The sequence below is a fragment of the Pyxicephalus adspersus genome, chromosome 2 (genome assembly GCF_032062135.1).
Source record: "Pyxicephalus adspersus chromosome 2, UCB_Pads_2.0, whole genome shotgun sequence".
In the NCBI taxonomy this organism is placed as follows: Eukaryota; Metazoa; Chordata; class Amphibia; order Anura; family Pyxicephalidae; genus Pyxicephalus; species Pyxicephalus adspersus.
Window position 1 is genome coordinate 26,037,324 of NC_092859.1, and position 27,125 is coordinate 26,064,448.

At 39.2% G+C, this 27,125-nt stretch overlaps 1 protein-coding gene across 1 annotated transcript in view; it reads right to left on the reverse strand.

Annotated features, from left to right (window-relative positions):
* Positions 1–2,124: 2,124 nt before the first annotated feature.
* Positions 2,125–27,125, reverse strand: part of PPFIBP1 (PPFIA binding protein 1) — a 69,594-nt gene continuing 44,593 nt past the window's right edge. Inside the window, exons 9-26 of the mRNA XM_072398949.1 lie at positions 26,980–27,072; positions 24,865–24,979; positions 21,692–21,753; positions 21,027–21,111; positions 20,271–20,422; positions 19,428–19,558; positions 17,772–17,825; positions 15,909–16,183; positions 14,423–14,455; positions 12,324–12,465; positions 12,070–12,201; positions 11,210–11,360; positions 9,271–9,393; positions 8,721–8,846; positions 7,547–7,735; positions 6,742–6,921; positions 6,507–6,572; positions 2,125–4,619 (exon numbers count right to left, since the gene is read on the reverse strand). Coding sequence (XP_072255050.1) covers positions 4,533–4,619; positions 6,507–6,572; positions 6,742–6,921; positions 7,547–7,735; positions 8,721–8,846; positions 9,271–9,393; positions 11,210–11,360; positions 12,070–12,201; positions 12,324–12,465; positions 14,423–14,455; positions 15,909–16,183; positions 17,772–17,825; positions 19,428–19,558; positions 20,271–20,422; positions 21,027–21,111; positions 21,692–21,753; positions 24,865–24,979; positions 26,980–27,072 — 2,196 coding nt within the window. The 3' untranslated portion in view covers positions 2,125–4,532. The remainder of the gene's footprint in view (positions 4,620–6,506; positions 6,573–6,741; positions 6,922–7,546; positions 7,736–8,720; positions 8,847–9,270; positions 9,394–11,209; positions 11,361–12,069; positions 12,202–12,323; positions 12,466–14,422; positions 14,456–15,908; positions 16,184–17,771; positions 17,826–19,427; positions 19,559–20,270; positions 20,423–21,026; positions 21,112–21,691; positions 21,754–24,864; positions 24,980–26,979; positions 27,073–27,125) is intronic.

Below are 27,125 nucleotides of genomic sequence, written 5' to 3' on the forward strand. Positions count from 1 at the left end.
TTTATAAGTAAACAAAACACCCACCAGGATGGGGTTTGGATTTTGGGAAGGAGGTGGATCACCTAGGTGATGAGAAACACATACTGAGGGGAACTTGCTGGGACCTACACTCTGTACTACAGGGCTACAAGGCAGGCGTGCTGAGAGGACACTTGAGTTTGGACAGAATAATAATACATCACTTGTAATACTTGACATTTACAAAGCTACCAACTTCCAGCTCACCAGACTTTGGCTTTGTTTATACTCACTGCCTCCATATAATGGAGTTGGAATAATTGCAGTAATACTAATGAGTAATTACTACCTAAAGCTAATATAACCTGATCCAAATGACATTTACTTTTCGCTCTGTGCATCATAAGCCCCTGCCATTTTCTTTAATAAAATTCTTGTGATCTCCTGCAGTTCCTTTGCGGCTACTCCCTGTATACATGGCTGTTCTCAGGACAGGTTTACTGATGGTGACAACCTTGCATTGTGTATTCTTTTTGTTTACCTGAATTTGTATTAGGCACAGCAAAGCATAGAGAGGAGCAGCACAAGGACCCAATCTGATTTGATTGCAGTTCCCATGCAGATACAGAGCAGTGGGGTGTAGATGCACCTATCAATCTGCTGCTTCTCTTTTCACTTCCAATTTACAAGCTGGGGGGAGACAAGAGCTACAAATGTTACTTACCTACAAGAGCAAATTAGATCTCCTCCCCTGGCAGATGGGGCTGTGCAGTGTGGCAAAGCTGTGTAATAGACACTAATACAAATCTGTTGCTGGGTAAAACCTGATTTATATATTTTAGTGCTTATGGAAGATTTACAAGATTGTTTCCCCAAGAAAAAACATACTACATAGAGATCTGCTGGGATGAATTCCTGTGAGCGGATTGGTTTACACACAGATGTTTGGACTTGTTGAGCTGGAGCCAAATCTATGCAAATTACAATATTCAAATAACAATCAGCTGAGGAAGAGATTTGTCACCAGGGTTGTGTGTAATAAAACACACACAACCCCCCCCCCTTTTTAGCTAGGCGCACCACCCAGCACTTCTCAGTTATCACGTGGCTGTTTTGGGGTAGCTACTAAAGATATGAGTCATAATACAGGAGAACTGGAGAGTTTGGGAACAACATAAAGAGGATGGGAAAATTGGACATACTAAGAGGGGTGGGCATTAGAACAAAGAATGGGGGCCGTAGAACAGAAAGCCGACAGAAATTTAGGGGTTACTGCATTCCTATGACAACAATTAGAAAACTAAATTTGCCATGTTTTACACAGCCCACTTTTTGACCACTCGGCTACAGCTTCTTCCTACCCAGAATATAGAAAAAATTTTCTGGGGAGAACTTTCCCCACCTGGCCTGTGCTAGTGTGCACCCTAAAGGTGCCATGCTTAGCATCCCCTACTGGTAAATCTTGGTATTGTATGACACATTCTTTACATTGGTATACCATACAGTGCAAGTTGGACTTGCCGTTACATTTAAGCAGAAGGTGGAGTATTTAAATATTACTACATCTTGCTATATTTGAAGCCCAAAATGAAACAGCATATTTCCATCATGCTCTGTAATTCCCCTTAAAGAGGAAGTAAACCCCAAAGCTATCCAAAACAAAAAAAAAATACACTTACCTTCAATCCCGCAGAGCATTTGGTCACTTTAAATAAAAGGGGAGTTTAGGTACACTTTAAGGTTTAACTCTAAGCACACATGAAGTATACACTTCCAGATAACTAATACCTCTCCCTGACATCACAGTCCTGCAAATGCCTTTTCTTTGCAGGTTAGCACCATCTTTGTTCAGGCATCATCCGGAGTTACCTTCTACTTCCTAACCTGAGATGCCGGCTCAGAGATGGAACACTTATGTAAATCCTGGTGAATGTGCAGTTCTTGGCTGTGTTCCCAAATGTCTTATACAGATGAGCCTCCCCCCTTGCAACTTGTGACAACATTGCAGTCTGATAGCTAGGGGAGAATGAGGAAATCAGCAATCTGATAACATTATCTCCACCTTAGCAATGTCACTGATCGGCTGATCGAGGACACTTTTTTCACTGATAAGTGGCAAAGCCGGATTTTTGCTCCACACAAAGAACACACAAACCAGAGAATGTCTTCTAGTTAAACATAAGCCTTTATTAGATCAAATATATAGACCGACACAACGACCATTTCCTGGATATTCTATAACAAAGTCATAGTGTTATATTAACTCTTGCAACAAAGTGGAACTTTCCAAAAGGCACAAATTCTGGGAGGGCTTTCGGCACCTCGATCCACAGGACCGCAACAACCTAAAACTGGCGCAAAAATATCAATGAGCAATCACATGGCTAAAGTTCCATGCCAGACAGTGGAGAGAGCTTATTCAGCGAGTGAGAAATCTGCAAAATGCATTCACTTCCACAAAACACTGAGAATTGGCTGCGGTGATTTTGGAACTCTACATTGTAAATGATCTTCACCCCACTTTAAAGCTGAACTCTGGGCAGATATAAAAGACACAAACAAATACAGCCCTGCAGTAAATGAAATGCATTTGTTCCAGGTACAAGCCGTGCAAGTATCTGAAAATGACTTGGTATTAGCAATCCCATGTACAGCAGAGCTTACATAGGGGAAAGGAGAAACAACACAAAGAGCCGATCTGTGCAAAGTGTACATTGATAGGAGGAAAGAGAAGAATGACAGATGAGCCCTTCAGTCTGATGCTTCTCCTTTCATGCCTTTGGTCTGGAGTTCAGCTTTAGTAAATAAGCCCACTTGAGAGAGGAAGCAGCCTAAATCTCTCTAAAAGTGAAGGAACTACAATTCCCAGTATTACCTGACCTAGCACTAGAATTTGCAATTCAATAACTCCTGGAAGGATGGAAGCTGCTGGTTGCATATCTTACCAGCTAACCAGCACCTTATAATATAAAAAATCTCCCGGTACACCCGCCAGCTCCATTCACCGCTGTGTTATCTGCAACGCTTGCGTCAACACAGCGTCATAAATAAAACGTACATAAAAGAACATAAATATTAGCCGGAAGGAGACAAGACATTCAGAAGGAAGCAGGGTGGCTTTAAAAACAGCAGTGATATTAAAATGGATTTATTTATTTATTTATTAAACAACACTGACAGTAAAAAGGAAACCCACTGAAAGGCTCAGCCCTGCCCATTCCAGAATCCAGCTGGGGTGTAAACTGGAATCACATAGAAAACTATAAACTACAGACAAAATATTTTTTTTCAATAAACTTTTTTCTTTTGTATATTAAATAGAAAACTTTATATAAAAGTAACAGTGTATATAGGAAAAAAAGTTGGGGCACATATAGAAAACAAAATGTGATTGCTGCTTTGAAGGGAATACATTTTTTCTTCTTAATATCAGTAAATGTTACAAAAAATACAGTTAAAGTTCAATATAGATACTTAGAATTGAGGTGGCTGGTAAGTCACCTGCCTGCTGTATAGATTTCAAGCCCCGCCCATCTAATGCTTAGGGTCACAGCTCCGCCCACATGCTACTTGGATTCCCATCTCCACCCACCTGCTGCTTAAATTCCCAGCTCCGCCCACCTCCTGCGACTTCTGGATTTTCTTTTTATTTTAAATTTTGGCAATTGCAGAAAGAGAAAGGAGAGTTTGTCACTGGAGTTATCAAGCAATATAGGTAATTAAATAGGTGACTTAAGGCACCCATGGCAAAAATTTTAGTTGGAAGGAACCTTTAAATATAATTCTATAGACACTTACAGATAGGGTATTATTGTGCTAGACTGGAAGACACAATCAGCACCCATTGGTACAGATGGGAGTCTCTGAACTGCTACTATTTGGGGATCCCAAAAATTTAGAATTCTCCCTCCATTTCACACCTTTTTTATGGAAAAATGACAAGGTAAGAAAAACTAATACTTATTATTTGTACAATAAAGGGTTAATCTACCCAATATGGAGGCAAGCAGATTCCCCAAAATCTATTCATGGCTCTTTAGGACCACCCCACCCCTACTATGGCAGGCTGAGTGCGTCATCTTCGTAAATTAGGATTATACATGTTATTCAGTCATGTAACAATAGCTAAGAAGCTTGTAACATCCATGCCAAGGTAGAAATGAAAAAGGTTAAAAAGGAAAGGCAATCTTCCTGCTCCAGAATACTGAAAAAAAAATGGGGGGCAACAACTCTGCTTCCCCTCACCCGAAATGGCAGAATCCCTTTAGGGCAGAGTGTCTCATCTGCACAGAATGATTGAGACACATGGGTCGGGAGGACACAACAGCTTCAATACTTTTGTACTGCTTCAGGTTTGTGTATAATACAATGACATCATCCCATAATCACATCATATGAATCAGAGCTACACTTTAGTGAGGCTCATTTTTATTGCCACGTTAAATAAAAGGCACATTTCCTCCACTTCTTCCACCTGAACACTGTAGTAAATTCAGTATCCAAAAAAACAAAGAAAAAAAAAAATATATATTTATACTTTGACACAAAAAATGTTACAGGTGTCTGTATGGTTGTCACACGTTTGAGTCATCATCTGTAATACTGGCGCTCGGTGATCTGGCGGAAAAGTCTCTGAACATTTCGTCTTCTTTCAGCATGTGCTGTGGGGGCAGAGAAGGAGATTGTGGTGAACACAGAGAGTAACATGCAATACAAAATGTACAGCTCCCACATTGTATACCTTATACAGTCCAGCTTTCAGCACTTGTACACCCCCCAAACCCCCCCATACCTGTATAACCACCCCACATACATATGTCACTAAATGACCAGCTTCCCTGCACCTATATACTATTTACTATCCAGCCCTGCGCACCTGTATATCCCTTATAGACCAGCCATCCCCCATACCTGTTAACCTATTGCAGAACAGCCCTGTGCCTCTGTCCCCTTCTATGGACTAGCCCCCTGTACCTGTATACCACTTAAGGACCACCCACCCCATCTCTATACCACTAATGGATCAGCCTCTGACAACTGTGTATGCATTATACAGCAAATCTGTGCAACTGCATATCTTTTATGTATTCGCCTCCTACACATACACCTGTGTGCCCATCCAGACCAGCCCTGTGCACCTGTATTTGTCTTATGGACTAGACCCCCACACCTGTATACCACTTCTTTATGCTGTTTACACACAGGTTACAAAACAGCGTACCCATTAAAGACCAGCACCCACCTACTCTTCTTTTGGTTAACATTTAACTAGTAACTTTTATTGGTGCAGGGGGTAATTTATTGATGTTTGGTACATTTTAGTATAATTGGCGTCTTCACAGCTACACGTGTGCATTCCTGGTACCTTTGTTGGACAAGCTTCTTCTTGTAATAATCCAGGACTGATGCATTTTGGACTGCGTGAAGTTCCTTATTATCAAGTATTGCATTCCAAAATGCATCAGTTCTTGGAGTTCTAAGGTGTATAGTTGTGTAATAGAAAAAAAATTCAGTGCACCCCATGAAATTATTGACTTTTTTTAACATTTTTAAACAGGAAAACTCTAGATCATGAATACACTGCCTGCAGATAAAGAGGACGTACAAATTTTACACAAAATTGACATGGCATGTTTTATGTTCAAATGACAAACAAAAACACAGAGACAACTGTGACAAAGAGACAAAGACAACTCTATGCCTTCCACTACTTCTAGTCCAGGGAATTAGAAGCTCTGGATTAGATACCAATGATTAGAACAATGTGAATGCAGGTAGAGCTTGGGGGTTCAGTGATGGACCCCCATAAAAATGGGGGGGGGGTCAGTGTGTTCCTTGCTATAGATGTGTGTGATGGTCATTATGTCAGAATGCCCCTCAGAAAGATGAGATTGTCTGGCAAGGGTTTTTTTTAAATCAATCATTCCACTGTACAGTAAATATTTTACAATTGGCATGGATGTTAAACAATTGCGAATTTGCCCAGGACTGGCCAGCCTAGGAAATTCGGCCCAATAGCTGACCATTTGAAGCAAAAATTGTGAGATTGGCAGGTAATGCTTGCAGCAGTTGGTGTCAAAGTGTAAACATCTACAGCAGTGCCCTCCCTAGCCCCTTACAGCCAGGCGCACCACCCAGGACTTTTTAGTAACCACCCAGCTGATTTTTTTGTGGTTACTAAAGAGTTGGGTCACAATACAGGAGCCACCACCCGCCTACAGCTTCTTCCCACACAGCTTGAAAAAAAATCTGAGAAGACTGATCTACAGGAAAAAAAGATTGCACGGATTTCACTATTCCTTTATGGATGATGTACCCAACAAGGTTTGCATATATTACACTACATGCAATGGAAGGTGTATGAAAACTCTGCAACATAAACAGCCTGTTTACATTTATATCCTATCAGGCAGGCCCCTGTTGTTGGTAGTTTAAAAGAAGATTGTAGATTGTAACCTGTATGGCCAGTTTTACACGTACCCTATGCTGCATGTCTAATCAGAAAGATCAGTATGACATCTTAATTACAACAATTTTTGCACACTTACTGTCAGGTTGTTGATGCCTTCTGAAAACGCACCGATCTGCCTCACAGTGCCTTCTGAATCTTCCATCTGTAAAAGAATAAAACAGTTCAATCAATCTGCATTTGTACATCTCAAAGTAAATGTAATGGTCAGCTCATGGCAATGGCAACACTACATCAAGGAATGTTAGACAACACAGTTCACAGTCTTGCTTCACTGGATAGGAAATGTCACACTAAAAGTACATAAAGCTTACCTGTTCCAGTCTGTCCAGGTCCTCGTCATCCAGCATCCGGAGGTCCAGGCCGGCCCGGAAAGGTTTAATTATACTGTTGGCAGAAGACTGCCCTAGTTCCATGGGACACACATACTCCTCATTCTCCTCCTGTTTCTTCTTCCGTAATGTTCCAAAGTTGCTAAATGCCAGTTTCTTCGGCTGTGTATATATAAAGGGAATCAAATTTAAAAAAAAATATATATAGAAATTACCCATACAAGCTGTTTTTAAAGGCCCAAATCAAAATCTCAAATGGCATTTTTATCTGCAAATATTATGCTTCTTGCACAGGAGTGTTTCAACTTTTAGTAGATTTATAATAAAAATAAAAAGTTTGTACCTTGGAAACTTCTTTAGAAAAATTATTTCTTCCCCCAAATATGGTCCAGACAGGCAGAGTATGATTCAAACACACAAACAGCATTGTTTTGTATGGATAACTTGATAGCAATGAGAGGAGACTGAAGTGGGTTATGCAAATTCCTGCTGTTTAACGTTACAGCAGACTCGGTATGCAATGTTATATAAAGACTATCATATGTGTATCACACACCTTGGACAGTCCGAGAGCATTGATTATGGGATATGTAGCAGTATGTTTATTAATGGGGAGATACGCATGCATACCAGGGAGTGTTGGTGATATTTTTTCAAAACAGAAGAATGCAGGAAAATAATAATTTCGAATATACGTAGTATGCCTATGTAATAGAGTAGGGGGAGGGTTTAAACAAAATTAGCGTTTTCCTTTAAATAAGTTTCCTGCCTTCTGAATGCTCCTCACCTTGACCTTTGCTGTTGCTGTCAACAACACATAATCTGGGGCTGACAGGGCTTCCTGTTTCTGAAGCTGGGATGGCTGACCCACTAGTAGATTAAAGTGGGTCGCCAGGTGCCGCCGTAGAAGAGTCTTGTTCGGTGGGATGTTCAGCAGTTGTGCCATTGTCTCCACGTTAAACCGAGGCTCGAGCACCTAGAAAAATATGATCACTCTAAATGTTAATTAAAAAAAAAAATGCTACAAAGACGCTCTTGTTAGATCACACAAACAGACAAAAACATTTAATAATTTGTAACAATTATAATGGATCCCATTCATACATAATATGAGGCCAACAAGAAATGGAGATCTAGCATCCAATGGAATATAAAAAGTAGACAATGTACTTTATTAAGTAATGACTGAAAACCAGACCGTACTAGCCAAAAACAACCATGAGGCCCCTTGCAAAATGAAATCCATTTCTGGATATAACTATTAGAAAATGTTCTAGATATTTTTGGGAATCCTTGACCCCAAACAAACCGTACAAAAAATGAGTGGTTTAGAAAAGTTTTCATTCGTATATTTAGCTGGCACCATTTTCACGTATGTGTTTGGCATATAACACATTTATTCTTTGGCGAGTGTAGGTCTAGTTTTTAGTTGTTCTTTAGTTTATAAAGAAAGTTGTCTCTTATTCTTTGAATTCTAGATTGCAATTTCTAGTTGTTCTCATAGTTGTAGCATCTGGTATTGGCCAATTATTTCACTTTATTTATTTACAATTGAGGTTTGGGATTTTTCAATGAAAACCATAAATGCATCAAATATTAAACTAATAATTACAAAATATGGCCTTGGATTCCATTGCAAAACACAAAATAAAATCCAAATAAGATCCAAAAAAAATGTATTTGCTATTGAAACCCTAAAAACATTTTCTAATTCGTCTGATTGCTTACCGCAATGTGGCTGGAAAAAATATAGATGAAAAGCTTTTGAGAAATGTAATTAGATTTTCCTTTAAGTATTAAACAGGATTTAAGAACCTGGAGTGTAAGAGTGAAACTGTCCAAGACAGAAAGTGATGGGAAGTTTATGGTCCAATACCTAAATTGCATGGCTATACATACATTTAAAGTGAATTTGGCTCTTTACTTTGACTGAAGGAAATGTTATCATTAACAGTACTTACCATAAGACCACCATGTACCCCGCTACCCCTCAAGTTAGGAGCATATTCTGCCAAATCCACAGAGCGCAGCCACTCCATTACTCGATGATTGGTCCATTGGGCCACCTCAGAGGGAGAAATGTTACTCTACAACAAATAGAACAAAAGTATTATAGGTTGCCTGTTTACCTCCTAAAAAAAAAACAACTGGTACCTAACAATGTTGATGCTGGTTTCTTGGACCACAAAGTAGAGATAGAAGTACAGGGCCACTACAGCTTTGCTTTCTGTATTGTGCAGTGTTGTCAGTTTAATATTATGAACATTCATTATGTTTCATGCATTGTCCAGTCAGCAGGGTTTTTTTTTTAGAATTAGTTTGTACTCTTTATAAAACATTTGAAGACAAGAACTATATAAATGATCCATGAATGTAAAGTTGGAATTTTTTAGGATAAATTGCACCAATTGCTTGTTTTTAAAGCCATCAGGAAATATTATGGCTAATACTCTAGGAATATTTTAGAATGTCACAGATCGGCAGATTCAGAAATATTGAAGTCTTAGCCACCTCATCAGAAGGTCTCCTACGCAGGCAATTGGAATCGAAGCTGTTGATCCGCAGAACTTGTATGGCACGTTTAATACTGAGGTGGTGAAGGACACTGACAACTTTCAGAGAAAGCAAATCATCCTGGGGAGAAAAAAAAGATGATGGATACTGGATGCAAATATATGGACACCTACCCACTAAACGTCACTGTGAAAACAAAAGGTATAAAAGTAGCTCTAAAAAAACACACATAAAACCTTACACACGATAATGTTATTTCAAAAGAAATGTTTCATCCTTTTATTGTCTGCAATGTCCTATAAAACAATTCCTAGTGATTCTACCATAGTGAAGGTTATGTCCCTTTTTCCCATATGTGCTCATAAGTTGTGATCCTATCACATGTTCCCCCTGGTGACAAGTGGTGAATACAAATTGCTGTTCCAACACATAGTGAGTATGCATGGTCTATCATCATTATCAGGATGGTGGTCCAGAGTAATGACATGCCAAAGATGTCTGTTCTGTGCACCACTGGTCAGCCTCCGTGGTTCCCTGCCGCAAGATCCCAGGAAACTTTTTATGCCGAGGAGCTTTCAAAGCTGCCATTCTCACAAAAGGACTCTTTTCCACTCAGTTAATAGCTGGAATGAGCCAGCACAGCATATGGACCTTGGACATGGTCACTGGTGTAAAGTCATGATTTTCTGAAAGAATACTAAAGTGCACAAGAAACTTTAATAATCTATTTTTTGGTGACATGGCTACAAAGCAGGAAGGGTGTTAGTGGGCGGAAAAATCCTTTCACAAGTATCCTGCCAAGGTAAGCAGCACTATTTGCACTAAGATTAGGTTATTTGTTACAGTAACACCTTAGTAAACACTTCCCATGGCTGAACCTCAACAGGATGAACATGGGTCATCTCACCAGGAAAGCAATAGGTAAATCATAAAAGTGTCAGAAACATGGATTAAATAATCAATGTTTTCAAGTTTCCACCTTCACAAACAGACCAAAAAACTACTTTACCTAAAAGGGCACATGTATATATTTGTATGTACTATATATTTATTCATTCTACCTGTAGACCAGCAAAGGAAAACTCAGGCAGAGCTGACAATACTGCTTAGGAGCTCAGTACAATAAAGTCAGCATTTGCAGCAGACTAGCGGAAGTTAAAAACTCCTTGGAAGGCATAACACATGGTAAATGTATTGCAGAAATACACTATATATATATATATATATATATATATATATATATATTTTTACATTTTTTTCCCCCCATTGGATAAAAACAAGTACTAAAGCAGACTCTTTTATATAAACTATCACAGTAGAGTTTAAGTGTTTCATAAAAAAACTGTACTCTAAAACAGCTCTGAACAGTTGGAGAAATCAAATAAAACAGATTGCTGTGAGGAGGAACACCCCAAGTTTATTTTTTAAAGAAAAAGAGAATTTCACAAAGTCGGGATATGCACATCAAAAAAATAAACAAATTCAATTTAAAACAAGAAAAATGCCATCCTATATCTAATACTACCATATAATTTAATGTAAATATAGTCCAATGTCTGGATCATACTGCAGCCATGCCAGAAGCCTCGCTGCCCTACTAGTCTGACTGCTAATCCTTTTTAGAGCAAACGTCTACAAACCTTGCACTGATTGGGATGAAACTAAGGTCCTGCCACAAACCAGAGCATCAGTCAGAAGGAAGGCAAGATTTATTCTAATTACATCCTCATCATCTACTACAAACAAGCAATTATTACTGGACTCACTGCAAAGGCAAGGGTACATTTTCCAGCATTCAGCTTTAATACATTTTCTGCTAGAAATGGTTCAATAGATGTGTTCAGTAGCCAACACGTAGCTTTCCTGATAGGTCCCAGATGGTATATTTACATGAAATGATCTATTACTAATTCTAGAGAGATTAGGTTGGCCTCACCTTCTCCAGGTCTTGCTGGGATGCATGCAGTAGTGTTTGCCCAGACACAATCCATTGCTTGCAGCTGTTCACATAGCTTCCCAGGCCCTGGTCCCTCAGCCAGCTGCACACCTGCTCCTTCGTCCATTTTGCAAATGGTGTGTCCAAATCACTGCAGGGTTAGAAAATAACTTACAGTTCATACTACAGCTCCGTACTATTACAATCACAATTTATTGCATTGATGGAAGTAGGTCTCTGCTCTGAGACACCTAACTTCTCCTAACACTTCATAGCCATGCTTGTCATGTAGCTGGGACACATACAGTGCAGGAGAGTCTATTTCTGGAAGAATGAGGATTTACCTGTTCAGCCTTTTTCGTACATTAGTATGTCACCACCAACTAAAGAACAGTGCTCAGATCATGGGGGAAAGTGCGCATTATTGTACTAAGACCATTACTGTGTGAATGCCATAATTTATTTATAACATTTTGGCAGGTATAGCTTTTTTACAGTCAATTACCTTTGGGAAACTAAACCGCAAGATCTTCACATCATTGTCCTGGCTGCTGCATATTTTAAAGTGTGCTGCCCCCTGTGAATTGTTCTCACCCCTTCTGGTCTACACATTGTAAAACATGTAAAAATGTAGGAGAACAGAACTACTCCTAAATAGCAGCATAAGGCATGCAGACTTAGGCCCCCGAGTCAAAGTGAAGATTTCAGCACTAGGCACATTAAACACAAATTACATTTTAAAATAAAAAATAAAAAAATCTCATGAGTGAATACTTCCCTATCCTCTAAGTAATCTCCTAAGACTTTAATGTCCAGGTAAGGTTTTATGATTATATTACTGTATATGTTTCTGTACAGACCTCTGTGTATGACCAAGATCTCTAGACCAGCCCAGTCTTGGTCCAGCAGTAGACCTGGTCCCTCCTCTCTTGAATTCCTCCTCTGGAAAGTCATCATCTTGGTTTAAAGTAGTAGATTGACTTCTCTTTAGCCTAAAAAGCAACATAGAACATTCAATTCTTACATTTTAATTCAATCCGTTTATTGCAAGAATCTGGGAAGTGGGCACTTTAAGAAAATGACGAACGCTGCTGCAAAATACAGCTCCACTCACCTCCCGAACAGCTTTTTGATTCCTCGTGGTTTCTTTTTAGAATCTGGGGAAGATGGAGAGCTATGGATGCTTCCTGCATCTGGAGAACGAGGGGGGGAAACCGCCAGGTCCAAGGCATCCGCAGACCCCTTCTCTGTCTCCGCTGTGAGATATTATTTTGATCCTCGCCAGCAGCATTTACAACATAGGCTTAAGAAACATTTTATTTTTTGCATCTTGGTAAGTCAGTGAGTTAAAAGCACCACAAATCACACATTACAAAGAGGTCAGGGAGAGAGCCAGGAGAGTGTTCTAGATGAATATACAGCATTGAACATTTGCATATTGCTACTATACCACTACCATTATGTTATATGACACTTGGAAAGGAAAAGTGTTTCTTAGATAAGATAACCATTAAAGATCTCTCTCGCTGAGCTCTAAATTAAATTAACATTAAGTCAAAATCAAAGTAAGTAAAGACAAAATCAGCACTGGACAAATTCAGCAAGCCAAGCAACCAACAGGACAAAGATCTCCCTCTTTTTTCCCCATTTCCCAAGTTGCCAGTTTAAGATGATGTTCAATGACCTTTGACTGCAGCCGACTGATTTTGCCCAACTCTAAGTCTAATGAAATGGTTACTATGGCTAGAGACTAGTGAATTGATTTGAAAATGGATAAAAGCAGCATGTAATCTTCATCTTTATCAGTAAATCGTGAATTTGCCTATTCTGTTTGTGAATTCATGAATGGGGGTCGTTGGAATCATGAAATCTCACAATCAGATGCAGACTGAGCAAAAATTGGTGATCCCTTAAAAAAAGATGAGATGTGCTGAATTTATCACATCTTGCAAATGAATTTAGTCATTTCTACTCACAGGCAAAAAGGTTAGTTTTACATCTCTATTTGAGGTTAGCACTAGTAACTAAACAGAAATAAAGTTCCCCTGTACATCTAACCAGAGACACCAAAGGATGGCCAGATGCAGAGACGTGATCGCACCATCAAATGATGTCCTTGGCTTGCTTGAACCTATTTGGTGAGAGAACACAGGTGCATGAAGACACCCTTGTCCCATCTTGAGTGACAAAAGCCATTGATGAGTCCTTTGACCAATTGCCCCCATTCCCTCCAAATTTCTCGGCCTGTTCTGTGGTGCCACCAACAAACAACATTTGTCTATGGCCTTTGTAACTAATCAGATCGCAGTTAACTTCAATGTCAGATCAATGGAAGCTGCAAATATTTTGATATTTGGAGTTTGTAACCCTTCACTGTTGATTGAGCACTACAAACATAAAATTGCAGAGATCTGAGCCAAACACAACTCTGACATTTACACAGGTCAGGGTATATCACAAGAACTAATCACAAATATCTCATATAGGGCTAACACCATAAAAAACTGAGGCTCCAGGTCTCTGAGGTTTGAATTACATGATATAATAAAAACTTTCAGTGAAATCTAAAAAGACACACCTAATGCATTTTTAGGGTTAAACTCTAGTATATTCCTAATAGTATATAAGGCTGGCGCTATATGTATGTGTTCTGTCCACTGGCAATATGTCTATTCCAATGGCAATCTTCCCATTGCGCATCTTAGCACTCTCCAACAAGACCATAATGTGTGTCATACTTCAACGGGCAGACTTCCAAATTATTAGTTGGTTCTAAACTGTGGAGGCTTCACCAGATGAGCAGAACAATGGCTGCATTTTACAAAAGATCAGAGGAGCCAAAAATGTATCTAGCTGGTAACCTCACAAAAAATGGAACATCAGTTTTAGGTGCACGGCCCTAATGCAGCAAATATTACAGATACACAATTCAAACATTAACACAACATAGCACTATATTAGATGGGTAGCTAGGCGTGTAAGAGTATTGGATTCTAATAATGCCATTATTAGCTAAAGGCTTCTAATGCAAACATTAGTGATAAGTGTAAGGTGTAATAAAAAAATGGGGTTAAACTTTATCTTTTACTTTATCCACAGTTTGATTTTCTATTTGAGTTTAGCTAGGCGGCAAAACTTAAAAGTTAGGGGATGAGGGGAACACAGCACGGAGGTTTTTTTTGTTTGTTTTGCAGACATGCATTTTTACTATACCTAAAGTGGGGGCGCTGACACTTCGGCTGCGATCTTCAGAATTCCATAAAGTGCACAAGATTGTATGCAGCCCAGAGGAAGAGAGTTTGTAGAAAGATGTTTAAAAATACTGAAAGAGAACAGCAGGGGGAGCAAGAGACACAGACACATACAAAAGACCCTCAACCTATCAAGGTGCGGAGATCTACAACTATTTGTACTGCCCATAATAAATCCTAATGCAAACTGCCCAGCAAGTTGAATTCAATTTAAGGCTGTGGGGCAATACAACGATGAAGGAACATAGAAGGAGAACAGAAAGTGAACAAAAAAGCCAGCTAACCCAAAATGTGGAAGAACTACAAGTCACACAATACTCTGCCAGCACCATATAGTGACATTTGCTCATAGACTGAAATCTTACAATTCAGCATTTCACATTATGCTACACTGTGTTCCCACTTAGGACTAGGAATGTATTTAGAAGATTTAAACTGAAAGTTCAATTGGGCTTTAGGATAGCAGAATTCTTGTTCAAAGTAGGATGCCATTAACATATAATTTAATACTGAAATTACTAACTAAATGCACTGTGTAACCTTTGGAATTTCCTTAGAATTATTAATAATAATATAATATTAATTATGTGGATAAATCAACTAAATAAATTTATCATGTAAGTATAATAACTTTTCAAAAAAGCTGTAAGTATAATTCCAATTCAAAAAAGCTTCAGAAGGATCTGCCTCCAGAATAGTTCGATCGTTACTCGTCTTTGTGGTGTGCAAAAGATAATCTGACTAAAAAAAGATGAAACTAACATTTCTGGATACCTGTGAGCCCCTCTGCCTCCTGTGGTTTCTTCCCCAGGCCCCTCTGTGATGGCAGAGACCAGCAGAAGGAACCACAAAATGCAGATGGGGGCCACACAGACAACAAGCTGGGAAGAGTCAGATGCTGACTATCAGTGATGCGGGTGGCAGGAGGGGTAAGTATTAGAATATACATTTTTCTGGCCGGGTGCTACCAGTTTTTGCTAAGTATTACATCTTTACAAAAGTTCACAAAAATGTCCTTCTACAGAGATGAGTAGTAATGCATAAAAATGTGCTATATATAAAAAAAGAGGCATGAATATAGCCTATACCTACGCTACAACAATATGTAACAAATTAAAACACTATAACGTCCATATAATGCCTATACTGGATGAGTCTGTAGGGTGAACCAGCTCTGAAGGGTAATTATAGGCTTGCTGTCAGAGTATATAAACATTCTGTTACATCACCGAATATTTTTAGTACGCAGGCAATTTGCTGCTTGGATCACACTACCATTTTGTACAGAAACTAACTCAGATGATGGCGAGGTGGTGTGTCACTATGCTCACTTATTGCTTTAGTTTTGTAAGCTATCCGACTGCAACAACTGTACAAGTCCCAGCCATTGAAAGACACTCTAGGCATTGGGACTGAGGATTTTAAAGGAAAAAGAATCAGTTGTCTACCTAGATTTGGAGTGCTGGCAGTCTTCTTGGTGTTGGCTTTCAGCTTGAAAAACCCGCGGCCAAATGACGACCTGGCTTTACGGGTGCCAAAGACCTCCTCTTCCCCTCCGGTGCTATGTCCAGGGGGTCTTGGTGGCAGGGTATCAAATTTTCCGGAATCTGGAGATGATGGTTTCTGATGGAGACAAAGTGATGAAAGAAAATACATTGTTATAAACTGTTTATGTGGAATTTGGTAGATTAGTATGTAAAGGATACAGAGATGTCCTCCACATTACTAGCTAGCAAGGAGAGAAGAGAAAAAGAAATGGATATGAATCAGCTTTCCCTTTCCCAACATTTAACCTGAAAACCTAAACTGCAGAACCCAGTTGGCCGCTGTAGGAAGGCACAAGAATCTCATTAGACTGGCATTCCTCAACTTTTTTGGGTGCCTTTTTAGGGTTTTTTGGATGCTTGGTTTCCTGATAGGGGGATCGAAAAGAATTAAAAAGGAAATAACAGTGTAATATTCAACGGACATTCCAAGTGACCCCTGGAATTGTTTTTTTTTTTATATACACTTTACCATACACAAGTTTCTGCACACCAGTAGCAAGAATTACAATGGTCACAAACTTAAAGTTGAACACTTCAGATTAAACACATGTATGGGAGATATGGTCACCAGGTAAAAGATTTGTATACCTATCTATCCCGTCATGGGATTTCATTTACACAGCACAGCCCTGGAAAACGTCTCTAATGCAAAAAAATCGTTATATCTTTATATCAGTAAAAAAAAAAAAATGACTATATGCTTATAAAAGATACTCTACCCATCTACTGTAACAATGAAGGAATGTTCTTGCGTAAGGCTGAAGCTCCACACCATTCCTTCCTCTAAAGGAGCAATGACAATGGTATATCAGAGGGAACCAGCTGTGTGCTTATCTCTCCTCTAATAGAGGAACACCCTCTACCTCCAGCAGATATCAGATCTTATGAATGTCTTCATGTATGTAAGATTCCTTCTTGCTAAAGTCAGGAAATGAGCTTCCCTTGGAAAAACAGGCTCTTCCTCTTAAGAGGGAACTAAAAACCTTGTTTTATCTATACAAATCCTTCCCTAACATCCACCAACAGCACACGTCTAAAAATGAAGCCTTGAAAAGACAAACAGGGCACATCCTTCCATCCTTCCCATTGCTGCTCAATTTCAGTCCATTTGTTGGAATAGGGCAAAGGCTACCAAAGAAACACTTCTTCTTGACTGTCAGGAATAAAAGAACACGGTAGTGTGGGCCACAACTGTGATGGGTCAAATGATGGCTCATCAAGTGTTTGCAGTCACCTACTTACTCTATGTTCTATACTTCAAGCCCAGACCTTTTTTTCCATGGCTTTGTGAACAGGTCAACCCAGTCCCCATTTGCAGCACAACTCAGGTCCTATTGCCTTCTCAGGTGCTCTGGGATCCCTTGGCACAAGCTATGGCTAAATAGTGGGGCTACATTACTGGGAGTATTAAATAACTCACCAAAAGCTTAGCCATTAAAATACGGTATTACCAATAAAAGGGAGGCTATGTGGTAAGTTTTATCATTCAGCAGTTTACTTGACAAAGTTCAAAGTTTTAAATCATGTGATCAGGACTGGATGATACCCAAAGCAGAGTAAATATTGAAAGGTAAGTAAATAAAATATTTCAGCCCTTCCATTTCTATTTATTTATGAAGCCTATATTTACATTTAATATATCTTCTTTAAGGTTTTGGCTTCTTTAGCATTGCAATAGGTTCATGTTGTACAACAGTTCCTCCAGTTGTTCTGAGTAGTACATGTGTGTGTTTTGGAACAAAAGCAGGAACAGATGATACTTACACAGGCTTCTCTTCTGATTTTTCTTCAGTTGATAAACTGCTGATCTTCACCTCACTGAAAAACAAGATTCAATTGGTTAAAGCATAACTCAAATTGACACATATATAAGGAAACATACAGATATATATATGAAAATGTTTTTATCTGCCAAATTTTTTTTAGTGTTTTTTTAGTGTTGTAATACACACCCCTGCCACAGTTTGTAGCCAGGGATGATACATCACTATATTCTACTACACTGAGACAAACAGCAAAACGCATTGCTACCAGAAAAAAAAATCAGGAAAGTTTGAATAGTGATGCTCACTTTTCTGAAGCACCAACTATATAGCCGGAAGTATGGTTTGTTTTTCTAGATATGGAGGAAGAACAAAGTGGTAGGCTAGGGCTTGCAATGTACGTATATGCCCCTTGCCCTCTAATGAATAAGTAAAGCACAGAGTCCCTTTAAACATGGTCAGAGCCAAGTGTGCTAATAAACAGAGTGATGTTCACAATGTCTCTATTTGGGATTAGCAGCTTTTCTGACCCCTTAGTCATGCCTGGTTAACCTGTGATCCACAGTCACAGAGAATCAACAAAACTCTTCAATCAAACATAGGAGGCTTTTCCTGAGCCGAGGTGGCAGATGGGTGCAACCAGGCGAGTAAACGGTATTAGAAAATCACTGTAGGAAGAATATTCCTTAATAGTTATTCTTTTTAGACATATGCTGAGGCATAGGGAATAATATATTTGTAACATGAACAGCGCAATGAAATGTAAAGCAGTAAATGGAAATGATAAATGTTATTAAAAGAGATACATATACAATTTTTATTTATATAATATATCAATATAGATATATTTTGACACTTTTACCTTTTTCTGATATCCTATTAAAAAAAGTAAAAAAAAGTGTCACATGTGCGCTTTAGAGGACATCTCAATAATTTCTAATAAACTCCAACTTATGTCAGCACATCATGACGCAAAGTTCTGTTGTATTGTGAGGATTTGAAGGCCTAAATAAACTATAATTAAATCATCAAAATACATTCAAGGTGCAACAAAAAAAAAAAAAAGGATTTAAGCTGCGTACACACGTGCAATTTTTGTCATTGGAAAGGATCTTTCACGATCCTTTCCAACGAGAAAAGACTGCACGATGCATGAACGATGCTGTACATACAGCACCGTTCATGCTCTATGGAGAGGGGAGGGGGAGAGCGACGGAGCGGCACCCTGCTGCACGCTCTCCCCTTCCCTTTCATTAGGATCGGTCATCGTTCATCGTTCGTGGATCCGCCAGGACGGATCCATGGACGATGAACGACGCCGACTGTACACACCCCAGATTCTCGCCCGATATCTGGCCGATGCCGATTATTGGGCGAGAAAAATCTGACGTGTGTACGCAGCTTTAGAGTTTTATAGTTTGTTTTCTTTAGAAAGCATGATGGCACAGTGCAAGCTTTTCTATGGTCATGGCCGCTTTCTACAAAAAAGAAAACAAACACCACAACTTTGTTTTGATGCACCTGGAATGTGTTCAACAATTTTAAAATCAAAGTTAAGTTGGGCTTTAAGTGCTGAGAAAGTTTAAATAGGGCAAACATTTTACAAATAAGAGTTTTGCTTTAATATCTTTACCCAACAAGAGGACAAAATATTTACCTTGTTTCTGGTGCAGAGGGTTCCTCCTTTTTAACAGCTTTTGTGGCATCGACTTGTTTCTGCAAAACTGTGGATGATGCAAATGAGGGGATGGAAACTTGCAGTACACTTGTATGCACTTCCACAGAAGACTAGCGGTAGGAAGGAAAATATTAGAATACATTTTAAAAACACTTCACCAAAGATCTTTTTAAAAAATTAAATAAGGGCAATACCAAAACTTAGCATCCAAAAGTAAAAAAAAATACAATTTCACACTTAATCATGCAGCACAAAGCATCCCAACAGGGTCAATACACCCAAAGGGGATTTTGCAGTTTCATGTGAAATCTGGTTTTCTGGGCTTCCTGACCCCATTCTGGAACACCCCAGTAAATTTATTCCCTGCCATGGTTCCTGGCCATGTTCCCAGTTCCCTCTATAATGTAAAGGATGTTAAGAGCTTAGCAGGGTGAGTGAGAAAGTGTGACACCTTCACAGTGGCTCCAAATAATGGCCAGATATTTATTCTCCAACATCTACAAAAACTAAAACAACAACTAAAACAAAAGGCAATTGATCTCCACCTGTTATTTAAGTAAGTCACCCCAGTTACAGAATGATGATTCTAGTTGAGATCTAGAATAGGGATGTTAGGAGTAGTTGAGTTGTCCATCAAAATACACAGTGCAGGACTGACATTACTCAGTCCAAGTTGTGTGTTTTCATACTTGCAGCATTTTTAAAGAGATTAAATTTGGGAAAACATGAATATAAAACACTTACCATATATTTTACATTTACATACAGTTTATATGCAATTCAGATAAACTGATAAACATAAGAAAGATGGGAAGGCATTACCTTGGGGCTTGCAGGTACTTCTTCCGGGCTCGGTGTGAATGATAAAGGGGGAGGAGACGGGGACTTATCTGTGTCACTTAAAACATTGCAATCAAGCACCAGAGAATTGGAACCGGATATCACTGAATCATCACTTTCCACATCCTTCACTACTAAAGGTGGACAAATTAAAATAATTAGATCGTTTAGTGTCATGTGACGTTGTATGGAACAAGACAGAACAGAAAAGAAATTACAGGCACTATAAAAGAACCTAGTTTGGACTTCCTGCACAGGTAAGTTTGGCTTTTCCAGGCACAGCAACTCAAAAGCAATATAAATGCAGGCACAAGACATAGCACGCGCCTTGGGGTACATTGTAGCCCGCTGTACCAGGATGTTGGGGAGACATTCATACAAAATAACGTCCCACCACAACAGTGTGAAGAGGGCCAAAGAGATTTGTCTTTTATTCTGCTGTGAAGTATAATTACAGGTCTTGTCCCACCCCGAGCCTGTGACTGGACAGAGAAAAGAAAAGCAGCAGATTGCCACCTCCTATTCCTTGCTGCTTCTCCCTACTGCAGTCTGAGATTTGCCGTGATGTACTGCAAGAAGACAAATTCTGCCACTTATAATGCTTGTATTTATAATAAGCATATTTAACAACGTATTCATGAAAACATGGCATCATTGCTGTCTTTAAGATCTGTCTGGGGTTCCGCCCTAATTTTGGTGGGGTATTTTACGATGAAAGGTGACACAACACATACATACCTTTCTTACCGTGTGCCATGACCACCATATCCTGGACTTTCTTGTATCTGTTCAAAGATTGTCTGAGTTCCTCAATCTTCCTGTCCTGTAAATAAAGAATATTTAGTAAATCATCTGGCCATCTGAACTTACACTGCTACGTTTTCTCATGAGAAGTCACAATACTCCCGACATTAAACAGAACAAGTGACAACTGAGCAGATCTGAAAATATACACTTCAGCACAGTTTCTTCCAATATATAGCCTAACACCTCGTCCAAACGGTCTCACAGACAATATCCTGTTACCAACTGATCCCACTTACTGCCTACCAGCTCTTATGTACACATAGCAGCATGAAACTATATATATATATATATATATATATATATATATATATATATATATATGTATATATTCACAACTAAGAGGTGCAGACAACAGGATTTACATAAATGTGTTATCTCTGTGCTGGACTTTTAGGCCACGGAGTAGATGATGACCCTGACCGAAGACGGCTCCATCCTTCTGGAGTTGAAGGTATTGCTAGGTAGGGGGCTGCGATGTCTCCAGGAGGTATTACCTGGAAGTGCTACACTGACACTATTCAGCTTATGTATACCAAGTTGTCCCTGGTTCTCTGTAAAGTATAGGTCATCTAAATAAAAAAAATAGAAGTACCTACCTTCTCTTCATTGGCGGCCATCAGTGACTCCACAGCTTTCTTCATTTTCTGCACTTCCATATCTAATAGAACAGAGAGCACATCATAAATATGGAACAAGCTTAGCCCAACATCTAGCAATATAACCTATGGTGAAACATGGCAACTGGAGAGGGATATTTTCTTATTACAGATACATTTTATAAGTTAGGTGCACAGTTCACACAGTGATATCACCAATTTGACCAAACGTGGAAGAGGAGGACAAACGAGTGCAGACTCTTTATAAACAAACAGGAAGAACACAATAAGACTACAAAACAATCAAAACCTGCAAGCAATAAAGAACTTCTATGTCAGTGCAGCAAAGGGGTTCAAACTATGCATATGGAACATAGACAACCCCTTTAAGCGAAATGAGAACCCAAGGTGCATGACCCTTTATAATTTCAGCTTTAGCTTTCTATGTATAACCTTTTAACTGCTTTTCCTGAAGCTGAGAGTAAGTGATTAGGTTGACTTCCTATACTAGACTATAAGGAGTATTCAGACATCAACTGGAGGTATCTCTGCCCACCCCTACCACTGCCCCATCAGACAGCAGGAAAGCTTTTCTTGGACCAGAACTCCTTATCCAGCCCGTATGGAGTTACCACACAAAGGTCATATTTTTATTCTTAAGGGTGCAAAGTGCTAGAACAAATATAAAGCTAGTGCATATTCACAGGCATGCTCTGCATAAACTTCAATGATGCAGATGTACATCAGCTAAGGTAAATTAAAAGTAAACCTGTAGGGAATCATTTGCTACCGCTTTGTAAACATACTAGTAGCCTGGCTAAGTTAACTGGTCTAACTGGTTAAGTTGCAGTTAGAAAATACATGGCGATATCGGAACCTGCAACCTTGTTCAGATCACAATCTCCTAAAAGTATTGACAGATATGATTGCCAGGACATTTTAAGCAGTATATCAGGAATGGTGCCTATGTTCACTTAGCGGCATGCAATGCAGATGTCTTCCCAATCCTGTCTCACGTTTCTTTAAAAAGAATGAAAATGGAAGGACAGCATGCAAAGGGCCAGTGTAAAGTTGTGAATCACTATTAGTTGAGAAAGTTGCACAAACTTCTTACTTTTCTCCCTCAGGGTCTTTTTTAAGGTTTCATCTGTGCAGAAAAATGTAACAATTTAAATTCTAGTTGCCAGTACCATGCAGATTAACTAGTTCAATCTTTATACATGTATGCTACTACTAATCAGAGAAATTCCTACAATTCTGCTATGGGCTTGTTCTTTCAGTAATTACTTAAAGCAGAACTCCAGCCCTCCCCCAAGCCTAACACAATTGAACAGGTTCCTCTCCATTACCGGGTGTGCATTGGATGTAGCAAGTCTTATTTCCCGATGGACATCCTTTAAGGCACAATGGTGTCAGCTTAATCAGGAAGTTACCAGTTCATTCAATTTCTGGTGGGATCAATGGGTATCTCTTTGCAGATACACTAACTTTACTGCATACAACACAGAAATAGCAGCTCTTTGTGTACTGACCCTTTAAAGCACTAAAGCAGATTGAAACTCTATCTGTTCTGATTATCAAAGTAAATTGATAAGTAGGAAGAAAAATACCCTGGTTTTCCTGCCCAAGATAATATGAGCTGATTAGTTCCTATTCTCTATGGCTGTGCCTACATTCAATTACTTTATTCAGAGGACATGGAACAATTTATTGGGAATGGAACCATTTCTTTCCAAAAAAATTATTTTTTTCTGTCTAAATTCTGGTAATCTGTAGCATATTAAACTTGTGTTCTGGGGTTTGGATATGCATTAACGTCATGTTGATCTTTAGAGCATTATGCTTTACCTCCTAAGCGGTAATCCCCAGTGTGACTCGGGGTGAATTTAAATGGCAAAAGGGGTAATTCGGGGTTCCACCCGGGGTTAATTTTACCCTTAAAAAAAAAACACACTCACCTGTCTCTGTCGCTGTCCCCCGTCGTCCTGCTGGTCCCCGCAGGTCCTGGGGACGTGTCTGCCTCCTCCGATCTCCAGCCGCTAACTGCACAGCCATTATCTGCGGGGTTTCCCGTGACGTCGGTGCGGCCGGGACTTAGCGGCGGGAAATTCAAAATAATTTTGTATTGGATTCATTACAAAATGGCTGTACTGAGTCCAAAACAAAGAAATATTCACATAATATATATATATTATATGCTGCTGTACAGTTATATTACATGTTAAACTAGATTTTTTATTTTATTTTTTTGTGTGTGTTATTTTTTTTTTTAAGTTTATTATTATTATTTATAATATTTAAAGTTTATTACTAAGAATTATAGCCTACAATGTAAAATTTCCATGCAAAAAATTGGTATCAATTTTGCACTGAAATTTGGACAGAATCAGACTGCTAAGGGGGTTTATAAAGCAGAATTCTGTTCCAGGATGAAAGCGTTTTTATTCATCACAATTTTCCTATTTAATTTAGCTTGAGCTTAGGATTATGTTTTTTTTTTTCTTGTTTGCCAAAGAAAACACATTTTATAATCACACTCCTGTATGGGTTTCCAGGTCTCTATATTGTTTTGAGCTGACAGACGTAGAGACAGGCAGACTCCAGTGGCGGCCACACATAAACGCGGCCCATTGTCCTCTAACATGTATATAAAGCCATTCATGTGATGCTTGGCCTGGAGTCACGGGGGAGCCAGTCCAGGGTAAACAGGCCGTGTTTACTTATATACCAGCACCGGGGGTCTCCTGCAGGTCATATGTTCCAAAGCACAAAATTAGGATTTTTGAAATGCAGGTGATATGAGATATCAATGTTATACAACATGACTTATGGAACTGCAGCAACTGGAATAATGTACAGCAATTAATCATATCTACTCAGGTTACTGAGGTTTTCAGCTCCACTCAGAGTTGTTAAAGAGGCCCTGTATTTTATGCAGGTTGTGCAGCAGTAAACGGCTTCCTTTGCAGATATCTAAATGCCCAGAGAATGCTGCTAAGTGCCATCATTTTGCATGTGATGTCACCCAGTCCAATATATACTGAGCTGTTAATCAAGTGACACTACAGCGGCATTAAGCTTACATATAGAGAGGCAGAATTTTTCTGCATTTGTGCAAATGTTGCCCCACCATCCACCGGAAACTTGACATGCAGAGATCTAAAGTTCCTTACCTCTGTCACCTGTTCCTTTGCTCTCTGTGCCCAGAGGGGCATTTACATTCTCTTGTAACCTCCTAATGTCCGCTTCCTTCAGCTCCAGCTCTTCCTTCAACATTGCAAGCTCATCCTACACAAAAAGAGCATTGTATTTTTATCCCAGACAATGTCAGTCTGATTTCAGTAGTCCTGTATAGATTTATGTTGTGTATTAACAAGCGTTATGTCATGAGTTACATTAGGACAGCCCATCGAAAGTAAATAGGCAGCCAACGAACTCAAGAAAAAAAGAAAAGAAGAACAATCACTTTTATTTTTTTCCAACGCAATAACTCATGCAAAGCTGCACAGTACAATATTGATGCATTGGGTGGCATTCAGAGTGAATAGTATGCCAATGCATGTTATCAGTTTCCACAACACAAGATCTAAATTGGCACCTTAGAATGCTGATAGGTACGCATAAATACAACAACAAAAAAGAAATCACAAACAGCAAATAAGCAAACCACAAAAATCAATAACCATAAGGGTGCCAGGACAAAAACCTGGAGATCCTCACATAAAAGTCCTTGTTCAGACACTTCCCGTTACAGGGTGACAACTGTCTTCCAAATGTGGTCTTATGTTGTCACACCTTGCACTCCTGGCGGAGACATTACACAGGTTTGGGCCACCAGTGTCAATAATTTAAAGCTGGTTCACAGCAATAATATGAAACTCATGCTCAAGTGAGTTAATCCAGAGAGGAAGTGGCTGAGAAAGGTCAGAGGATGTGGAGAGAGGCAGCAGTACTGAAATACTAGGATACAACAAAGGGGAAAAAAGGGTTAAAACAGTATTTTATTTTTTAGACGAACCAGACAAATATTTATAAGGCAAAGAGCAAATGTAATTAAGGTTTATATTGACGTGAACAAAAAAACAAAACACTTATTTACCATGCAGTCATTTAGGATACAACCAGTTCATAGATGAGCTTTGAAATTGATTCCACTGATCAAAGGAACAATCAGCAAGGAAAGAAAATATATTATTATGCGACCCATGCTGGCTTGTTTTAAAGGTGTATGCTTCACAGCTGTCATGTTGATCCTTGCCTTGTAACTTGGTAATAAGCATGCGGATTGTAAAACAGAGCTTCCAACTAGAGGAGAACCTTACTAGGCAGCAAAGCAAAGATCAAACCACTAAAAAACAAGCCAGCAATGACCTCTGCTATATTTCTACCTTGAAAGGATTCTTTGAATTTATTTTAATATTAATTTGTCAAATATTTAAAAAAACTTCCAGATGAGAAGGTCCTCAGGGTGTCTTAAAAAAGGTTTGTAATGTACTGTGAAAACTTTTATAAAAGTAGTATGCAGGGAGAAAATTGTGATGCCAAAGTGCAAAAGAACAATGAAAAGCTGAAAGATCGGGGAAAAGAAAACAACATCCAAAAATTGGCAAAGTGATGAAAAGGCAAAAGATTTCCTTCTCTGGTTTCCCTCAACTATAGATAAGAGGCTGCGCCTAGATGGCTGAAATGCTAAACAAAGAAAATATGGAAAATGCTTATAAAGTGGCAAAATCTTTTTGCAGGGAGATTGTGCAGCCTAAGGATGAGGCCAAATAGATGACAAATCACCATTGGCTGAACCACAAGGCCCTCCACTTAATTCTCTGGAATCATTCCCACATCAGGACAACAAGGGAACCAGCTAGTGAGGGAGAGAATGAATAGTGTCCGCCAGACCTTCTTTAATGATCCTAAAGCAGGTGGCATGATGTGCTCATGGCGCCTGTCAAACTTTTGCCACAGCTATTTTTATAAAACTTTTATAAAACTAGGTATTGGCTTCTGGAACAGGAGCAGAGGGGGGACCTGACAAAAAGGACTTCTGCTGGTAACAGCTCTCAGGTGGGATTTTGTTGTCTTCTGGATATGCAGAATAACAATCAGGGAAAAACTATAACACTTACCGGATTTATCTAATAGACAACAAGTTTTGACTTGAAGACTCATGGGGGCACAAAGTTGTCATTTGAGAGAACAACACAGCAAACATGCTCAGAAGCAAACACTGCAAGGCCATAAAACAGTCAGACAGGGAATACGGGCTGCAAGCAAAGACAGCCGTACAACACCTTAGTTGTCTGGCACTGGTGCTCCATCCGCTGCTTCTCATAGTGCATCTGACCCACCTTGATTTTCATACTAGAAAGCTTGGCCATTAAAGACTGGTGACAGAGAAAGCAGTGAAAGAGAAAGTTGGAGCGAGAGAGAAAGAGAG